The sequence below is a fragment of the Ahaetulla prasina genome, chromosome 4 (genome assembly GCF_028640845.1).
Source record: "Ahaetulla prasina isolate Xishuangbanna chromosome 4, ASM2864084v1, whole genome shotgun sequence".
Taxonomy (NCBI): Eukaryota; Metazoa; Chordata; class Lepidosauria; order Squamata; family Colubridae; genus Ahaetulla; species Ahaetulla prasina.
Window position 1 is genome coordinate 102,890,192 of NC_080542.1, and position 9,517 is coordinate 102,899,708.

General features: G+C 42.0%; 1 protein-coding gene across 3 annotated transcripts; it reads left to right on the plus strand.

Moving 5' to 3' along the window:
• The first annotated feature begins 800 nt into the window (after positions 1-800).
• On the plus strand, positions 801-4,066 carry HOXA9 (homeobox A9). Of its 3 annotated transcripts, none has more exons than XM_058183527.1 (3): positions 801-1,465; positions 2,573-2,699; positions 3,072-4,066. In XM_058183527.1, exons 1-3 carry the CDS (start codon positions 931-933, stop codon positions 3,121-3,123), a joined length of 714 nt encoding a protein of 237 aa, XP_058039510.1. In that variant the 5' UTR covers positions 801-930; the 3' UTR covers positions 3,124-4,066. The 3 variants fall into 3 exon arrangements, with proteins under 3 accessions (XP_058039510.1, XP_058039509.1, XP_058039508.1); XM_058183526.1 differs by having other exon boundaries at positions 802-1,465; positions 2,573-2,820; XM_058183525.1 differs by having other exon boundaries at positions 803-1,465; positions 2,573-4,066.
• Positions 4,067-9,517: the final 5,451 nt, after the last annotated feature.

Consider the following 9,517-nt stretch of genomic DNA (forward strand, 5'->3'; position numbering starts at 1 on the left):
AAAAATCCGCATCCGAGGCGCTTGTAATGAAATACCGTAGGTCTCGCTGGGGGCTGGAAATCACTCCTGAGCCTTGCCTTGCTGTTGGGGCGCCCCAAAGTTGGGAGCGGAGCGCCTTTCAGAAGGAGCCTACGGTTGGATTTGACTTTTTCCTGCCAGCCCCAGTTAGCTCTGAACTCTGCGGCGCGCTATTATTTACAGTGAGTTCCCAAACTAAACACAATAGTATAATTTAACCTTTCCAGGCACTCGTAAATTTTTACGGCTGTGAAACAGAGCAACGCAAATGAATATGCCCATAGTTACTGACTTAATAACAACCCGTGGCTCCCGGAACAATAACTCCTTATGAAATATAATAAATATGTATTTAAATAGAGATTGCCGCCAATGTTATTTTTTTTCTTTATGGCATAAACGATTGTATAATTTTATGTGAAGGTCTCCGATCACAAGAAGAGCAGCATGTCTGCGCGTTGCCCTCTTTCTCTCGCTCTCTTTCTTTTTTCCCAAGGAACAAGAACCATTGATGGAATGATTAATTATGATATAAAATAGTCCACTTAAAAAGAGTGATCATAATAGACTCTCTCAAAAAATAGTCTGATCTTTTTATCTCATTTGGCCACAATTAAAGCAAACTTTGCTCTATAACTTGCTTATTCCTTTGCATTAAAAAAAAAAGAGCATATGGCTTTGCTATAAAAAATGATGGCTGGAAAACACTGACCCATTAATAGCCTGCGGACTGATTTATTCTTTATTGTTCTGCTGCCCGGGCACGTGACACGCGGCAGCCAATGGGCTGACAGGCAGCCTTCAACTTATTAGGTGACTGTACTACTTCGCAAGGACCAAGTTGTTACATGAAATCTGTAGTTTCATAATTTCGCCAGGGCTCGCCTCTCCTTTGGTTTGGCTGGGGTGGCGATGTCTTCGTCGGGGACGCTCAGCAACTACTACGTGGACTCGTTCCTCCTCCACGAGACCGAGGAGCTGGTGCAGTCGCGCTACGCCTCGGCCCCCCTGGGCCAGCCGGCCAGGCAGGCGACCCTCGGCGAGCACCCCGAGTTCACCCCCTGCAGCTTCCAGTCGAAAGCGTCCGTCTTCAGCACTTCCTGGAATGCCGTGCACCCGCCGAGCGCCAACAATGTGCCGGCCGTCTACCACCCGTACGTGCATCACCAGCCACCCGACGGCAGGTACATGCGTTCGTGGCTGGAGCCGATGCCGGCCTCCTTGTCTTTCCCCGGCTTGCCGGCTAGCAGGCATTACGGCATTAAACCTGAACCGCTCACGGCCAGGAGGGGTGACTGTACCACCTTTGACACGCACGCACTCTCTCTGACTGACTATGCTTGTGGTTCTCCTCCAGCTGATAGGGATAAGCCAGCCAACGACGGGGCATTCTCGGAAAACAATGGCGAGAGCGAGGCAAACGGAGACAAACCCCAGCTGGATCCAAGTAAGTGCACTTGCTGCAGGGCCCCGCTGGACTTGAGGAGAGAAGGAGAGAGGGAGGGAAATCGAGAGCGAGAGGGTCTGCCGAGGCTGGCTTCCGAGGCAGGATCCATCTTGAGCTATGCGGCAAGGATTGGGGGTGGGGGGCGCGCGAATAGGTAGGTAGGATGGGTGGGGGTTTCTGTGGCCAGAAAAGGGGTAGAAAGTACCGAGGCTTCCTGGAACTGGGGCGTGCAAACCCCTATGTGTGTGTGCGTGTGTGTGCCGTTGTTTTTCTTTCCTCCCTTGTCTCTCTCGGAGTCTGCCGGCACGGTAGCCTTGGTAGAGAAGACCGTTCACAGAGATGGTCTGATTCTCAGCTTCAGCCTTCCTTCCTCAGACACACAGTGTGCAAGGGAGTGTCACATGCATGCTTTCCCTGGCTATGGCTTCGGCTAGAAATCTGGATAGGAAAAATTCGGGTGGGGCAGGGGGAAAGAGAGATGGAGGGGATGGGGTTGGGGAGAGGGAGCTGTGAGGGAAGGAAATCCAAAACACTGGGTGTGAATCCATTTCCGTTAGCTCACAAACCCAAGAATACCCAGTTCAGGGAGGGGGGGAATCATCTTCTTTCTCTCCTGATTTTTGAAAGGATCACACCCACAAATCAGGTTCATAGGCAAGTCAGGTCTGTCCTTAAAAGCTGAAAAGTGGGCAGATTCTTTTGTTCCCTTATAGTCAGAGGAAGCACCGGAGAAGGTCAGAAAATAGAGACATTCACAATGGGTGCTCTGTTCTTATGGGTTGTTCACCACCATCTTTTTAATTGCTGGGGGGTGGGGGGAGGTGAGGAGGAAGGAGGTGAGGACAAGGTGGGGAGAAAGCCGGAAATGCCGGCTTTAAAAGTACACTCTTGGATAAACAATATGAGGGAAGCTGGGTGCTGACATTTTACTGCAATTCTCTATGACTCCCTTCTGCGTCCCAAATTGAAACCCATTGTTGCCCAGTGAAAGAAAAATGAGAAACTATCCATATTTTCTGTGAGAATGGGTAGCGATGAGGGCAAAGATATATACATTTCTGTTTGGAAGTCTTTGCTTCCTTCAACCTGAGCGTTGTTTCCCTGCAGATAACCCAGCAGCAAACTGGTTACATGCAAGATCCACTAGGAAAAAGCGTTGCCCTTACACCAAGCACCAGACACTGGAGTTGGAGAAAGAGTTTCTGTTCAATATGTATCTCACCAGGGACCGAAGGTATGAAGTGGCCAGGCTCCTGAATTTAACCGAGAGACAAGTGAAAATCTGGTTCCAGAATCGTAGGATGAAAATGAAGAAAATTAACAAAGATCGAGCAAAGGATGAATGATCCTGGAAGGCAGGTTTAATCTGTGTCAAAACAGCAAAATCCGCCCTCCCCCCCCCCCTGCGGTCCTTCAGTGCCACACAACGCAACTCCTCTCCCCCACATCCTGAAACTGAGTCCAGGCCTCACATATTTTTATTTTTTCATTGTTGTTTGTCCTTGGCCAATTCAGCTCTTGAATGTACCTCGCCAGCGTGCAGAAAGACCGCTGTGTCCTGGTGCTATTTTGGAGGTATAGTCTTTTTCCCATTTTCTATTCATAGGAAAGCAAAGGAGGGACATTACCGCACCAGGGTGATATGTTGCTTTGTCTAAATCTACCTGTCAAGAAAGAAAAAGAAAAAGAAAAAAAGAAAGAAAAGGAAAAAGAAAGAAAGAGAAAGAAAGAGAAAGTAAACTACCTTTTAATGCACAATTCTTTATGGACTGTATAGGTTAGTTGAAGTAGTTAAATTTATTTGCTTGTCGCACGGCAGAGAGAGGTCTGCTGTAATACTTGAACACTGTGTTTTATTGTGGTATTATATTTGTGACTCAATTTTTGTGCTTGGGTGCTGTACCAGATGTGATTGTGTAAGCTAGAATACAATTTGAACTCAGGTTGTTTATTATAAAGATTGCATAGAGTATAGCTCTTTAGTGTAAGGACGGAGTCTTTTTTTCTGTACCATTGAACAGTTAACCTTGGATTGTACGGGATAAAAATTATAAACCATCCATTTCGTATCCTAACTTTTAAACATAAAAGAAAAGCAAATACTATCTGGAATAAAAAAGAAGCGTATTGGTTCCTCTGAAACCAGTCATTTAAGTATGCACACAATCTATCTATCTATCTATCTATAGTACAGTTTTCGTCAGTTGTATATATATTATCTATATATTAAAGAAAGAAACCCTTAATAATCAAATTAGCTTGAATATTGTTTTTGCACCCGTGAGCAGTTCTCAGATATCGGAGCTATACCTATATGTGAAAAAGGTAACTACTACCTATGGTTTACGTTTTAAGATTAATCAAATAACTTGATTCCTATTGTAATGAAATTTAATTTTATTGATAATAAATTATACACTAAAACTACCTTTGGTTATTGCAGATGTGTATTAATTTTTTTTAACAACCTGAAAGTTATGTTTATGCAGAAGCTACACTTTGTATATTTTGCAAAACTTACCTCGTGGCTTACTGACCAAATAGTTTTGTCCAAAATGATATTTAACTTTTTTGCTAAATAAAAAAAAATATTGATTCTTTTATATTTTTGTGCTGTTTTAAGATTATTATGGGCACTGCTCCACAAGCTCAGCCCATAGATGGCATCTATTCTGGTGAGTAACCAGCAGCAAAACCTTGATTCTAAGCCCAATTATTCAAAAATAAATCCCTACTCTTTTAATAGCACTCACGCCATGCTTTGGACATTAGAAACTCATGAATGAAATCATCTATAAGTCTCTGCATCATTTTCTTGACATCACAGCATTTAAAAACCGTATCACCCAACGGACTATTGAAAATACTAGCCAGCTTGCTGAAAGTCCATAATTTTTAATGGTGCATATACAAAGGGAGTTTTTATTTAAAAACAAAACAATACACCAAGCAGCTGTTTGTGACTGTCTTTCTTCAAGGGCAAAAATATTGCTGCTCTTTTTATTGGTTTCATTTTGAACTCTCACACAAAAATCAAACTGTTATTTCTCAGAGGCAAATAATACTTAGCACTGGTATGAAATATCCTTTTGTAACTTCCTGGAGAATGGGCTGTCTCTATGAAAGGTCCCCCTTTGCATTTCCGTCCACAGAGTCTCCCAAATCAAGATGTGGCATTTGTCTCCAATAAAAAAATAGCAAAAGATAGTTCTTATTCTGATAAACTGGGAAGTCATATTCTAATATGATTACCCAGATGGTGGTTTGAGCCCAAACCACAAAATGTTACAGCTTGCTGGACATAGCTAACAATTTAACAAACAAATATGAGAATGGGTGGGGGTGAAGTGGCGACGGGATTGGGGGATTGGACTCAAGGTAATAAGCAAGAAAAGGGATTATACTGAGATGAATGCCAAGTGAATCTCACGAGAAGGGATCTAGAATCAAGTTTTAGATTCCACAAACTACCTGAAGAGAATTTCACCCACAATCAAAAACTCTAGGAATGCGCAACTTTCTCAACTCATAAGTCTCGGATAAAGACGGTATCAGGAACATATAATAAAAGAAAACGACGGCTGTAACCCTTTCTGGGTGCAAAGGGCCGGCGGGTGAAAGAGAACCTCATCCGGGTCTCAAGGTCTGTTAAAAAAATATCCCCCCACCCACCCTAGACTGGCCCGGGACGGGGTCTGAGTGGCTTTTATTTTTTGTTTTGTTTCGAAGGAAAAATAAAAGGTGGGACTTATCTCTAAGCAAGTGGAAAAAATCAGGGTCGGCTTTGGCGACGGGAAAGGAAATTGGAGGGGGCCGAGGACCTGGAATTTCTGTCTGTCCCAGGAGTTTCGGATCTGGGACGCCCTCTGTTGTTGTGCACTGGGGGGACTTCAAAGCACCAGCCTTTGGAGGGCCTAATAAACGGCGGGTCTGCAAACTGTCTGGAATTCGGCCCTTAATGAGTTTACAACTGTCCAGCCGCAATTAGTTTTTCTACAAAAGTCCTTTCATTTGTTTTGTCTGGCTCTTTCAGATAAAGCCGGACTGCGGAAATAGCCTGCCTTTATGAGTTCCCTTCCTCTGGAATGTAGGCTTGAACGGTGGACGTTTATTTATAATGAATTTGCCGCCGGGATCTTCTACAATAGCCAAGGAACGGCGAGGCAGATTATTTAAAACATTTGCAGTGCAGGGAGCGCCTCGGTTTTTACGCTTTAGTAAGGATCCTGAATCTTTTGGATCATTTGCAAGGACCAAGAATAAACAGCAGATGGCAGTGTTGTTCCATGAAAACAAGAGTGGTGTTTTTGAATGCCAAAGGAAGATTCTAAAATGTCGACTTTCTGGAAGCAGTATCCTGTATATGCGGGGTTAGAAATTGCTGATTGGATTTTAACAAAGGACAAAAAGTGCTCGTTGCCTATTTACCCCTATGAATATCTGAACGCTTAAAAAGGAATGCAGCAATGCTGGTTGGATGCAGATCTATTCACGCCAAAACCAGATTCTCAGATAACCGTGGGAATTTAAACCAATTTTGATTAAAACTGAATCCAGTTGTTTATCAGTATGTCATTTATTGTAAATCTTAATTTCAACACTCGGAACCATTAGGCTTTATTGTTATTTTTAAAATGTATCAAAGATGAGATTTTGTGTGTTGTGACGTCAGACATCAGTAATATATGATGTGTGTGCGTGAGTGTGTATGTATATATGTGTGCATGTATGCATCCACATATCTATAGATGTGTACATATATAGAAACATCTATACAAACACATGTTTTAGGTTTAAAAACGGCTCATTTCAGCTCAATAAAGAGGCTGAATTGGATTCTATCCCTTCGGATATATGCAAGTATGTATCATCTTTGGGGAAATTAAATTTTCAACTGTTAAACCTATAATAACATACGAATACATTTGTGTTAAGAACCAATCCATAATTTAACTGGCTGTGATATGCACAAATTGATATGCACAATACTATCTATATGCAAATATAAATCATGCAAGAAAATATATTCGCACAGTACAATCATTTATATTTCCTCAATCCCACCCAGGCAGCAAGCTGCTCTATGAAGTAAGCCTCACTGAATAATGTGGAGTTTACTTTCTAGTAAATATGCCCAGGATGGTCTTATGATGGTGCGATTGTGTGCAATTGTATTTCATCAGCATTCTCTAACAGGGCATTTAATAGACCACCCCAATAGGTATGTAAGATTGAAACATAAGCAGGCTGCACCATCTTTACTGGAAGCATAAAAGGAATATTACAGCTGCAAAGATCCCGGGAAAGCCTCGGTGGATGATTGAAAGATTGTATCATTGGTAGAAGCAACCCTAAGAAAGAGCTTAAAGGCCATACTTCCAAATGGAACAAATAGACAGAATTTTTTTTGCCCTGGAAAAACATAACACAACCGAACAAACCCCCCTTTTAATAGGGATTTTAGGCAGTTCTCTATGGTGCGAATATCCTTCTTTTCTAACATAAGGGTATCTTTCCTCTGCCTCATTTACATTCCCCAAACGTGACTCTGGCTTGCTTTGGAGGACAGGCTGTCCTTGAAATTGTGCTTTTTTTTCCCCGCGTCCCCCTCCTACCCCTCAAGCCACACAAACTGAACTGCTAGGATAAAACGACTAATTTTTAATTTGAAAATTATTTACCAGCCACTGAATTTTCCAGCAGATGTATTTTCTGCAATTAAGGGCTTTGTTCTGTCCTAAACAATTTTGACTCGGTGGGATCCGATTTAATTATGTTATGCAAATGCTCACAAGCTGACATACCACTGGCTGTAGAAAGGTTTGTATCTTTTTATTCTGGGACCCTTTTTGTTTCTTAAATTTTCAGTTGTTTTTCCTGCTAAAAAATTAATACCTTTTTTTAGCTTCTGCTCTGGAGAAGTTCTGCATTTATTCTAATTTCAGCTGAGCAAGGAACACATTCTGCCTTCTGAAAATTAAATGCCTGGAATTCATGTTTATCTGTAAATAGGTCTTTGGAATATAAGAAACATAAATGCATCACATCAAAATGAAAAAAATATATAATATTATTAGGAAAATGTTGAAAATGTACATCTTCTTCACACTTACAAAAGGAGATAGAAATCCATCACTACCGAGCCATATAAAACCAGCGAAAGAAGACTCAAGATTCAAGCATGGAAAGGATTCTGGTTTAATGCTATAATAAGAATCCACATAAGGAAAACAGCCAATTATATCTGACATTAAAAATATTGAAAGCCTATGGAGGAAATGTAACATCTATATTTAATAAATAGTCCTAATGGAAAATAAAATTTATATGAATGGATTATGACCTATCACAGTTAATATGTAATCCTTATTGATAAGATAATACATTTAATATAAACTGGTGATGTTATCCCACCACACTTCACCTGTGGTGAAATGCAAAACTGAAGTTAAGTAACGCATATAAACTTTTAATTAAGGAGAGAGAAGCTCATATATGCCGAACAGCAAAATCAAAGCTGTAATCGAATTGAATCAGTAATCATTTTGCTTCCTAATGGAGAAAGCAGACTTATAGCTTTAGCAATTGGGAAATATTTTGAAGCGGAACACTTTTGCTTTTAACACAGATTTCTCGGAACATATAACAAAGCAATTTACGTCTTCGTATAAGACAGAATATTTTTCAAGGGCATGGGGGCTCGTTAGATGTAGAAGAAAATATGGTGGGTGTAAGAGTTTCATTTAATATCACAGGCATAAATGAAATGCAATAAACAATATATTATAAAAAATAAGGGTCGTTTTGGGGCGTCTGAGCGTGCGCGCGCGCGCACTTCTAAGCAGGTTTCTAAAGAGAATGCAGCATATAGGATTTTTCTCTCTGAACTGGAGAAAAATTCCGCAACTGGACGCCAGAGCCAGAACAAGACTTAAAATGGAAAGAGAGAGAGAGAGAGAGAGAGAGAGAGAGAAGGAGGTTTCCAACCATACTATTGTTGCTAACGGGTAGCTTTATTTTCAACATGCTTTAGAGCTTATGAGGAGAAAAAATTCGTATAGAAAGAATTAGACATTCGCCTTGTCAGAAAACTGCCCCTTTTCTCAGGGTGCGCGTGAGCATGTGTGTCCACCGACTACACAATTCTTGTGAAAAATTTCGAACGTTTCCAGGCTTTTTTGGGGGGGGGAGGGGTGTAATTTTTATTTTTAAGTCTGTCCCTGACCGATATGAGAAACTAGCATCTTGTCTTGGTCGACCCTAAACCAGTTTGAGGATCTGCGAAGCCATGGTTTGCCTGATCAGGAGCCGCGCCTCCAATGCTGCTCCTGCTTGCTGTCTCGCTCCTCTCTTCCATCTTGTGGACTGTTCCCCGGAAGGCATTTATTAGTTCAATGTTGAGGTGGCCGGCGGCTTCTTTGATCTCGATTGCCTTTGCAGGTTTGCTTTGCTTTCTTCCTTCTTTCATTGGCTTTTGTAGGGTTGCTCGCTTGATTTCAAAAAGATTTTTCCAGGAAAGCGAATGAGAATGGTGGACGGGGAGGCCTCCCTTGGCCTTCCTTTGGTTTTGACAGCCATCTTAAGAGTGTGGGTGAAAACTGGGGGGCCGAAAAGAGCCCAAACAGCGCAGTTTCGGATCCCCTTCCCCTAAAACGCGAAAGGCTGGAGGGGCAAAGGATCTCATATCTGAGTCCATATGATTACACTATTAGGATCCTCATTTCATTCCGCAGCCCTATTGTGCGATGGCCGTTATTGGCCTTTTTACTGGACTGGCTGGGGTGGTGGTACCGTCCCAAAGCTCCGTGAGAAATATTATCAGTGTCGTTTCAGTGCGGGAGAGGTTCTTTGTAGACATAGGATAACAGTTCCATAATTTGAGGGGAAGAGTTTCCGGGACAATTCTATTGTCTTCCTTCCAGTTTATGATGTGCAATAGACCAGGGCAGTAAAAGATGCCTCTGTACAAACGTCTCCATGGAAGGGAGGAAATTCATTTTATGACCAAGGGGGCTGGGAAGGAAGCAGGAGAAGAGCCACCTTCTCCCGGTT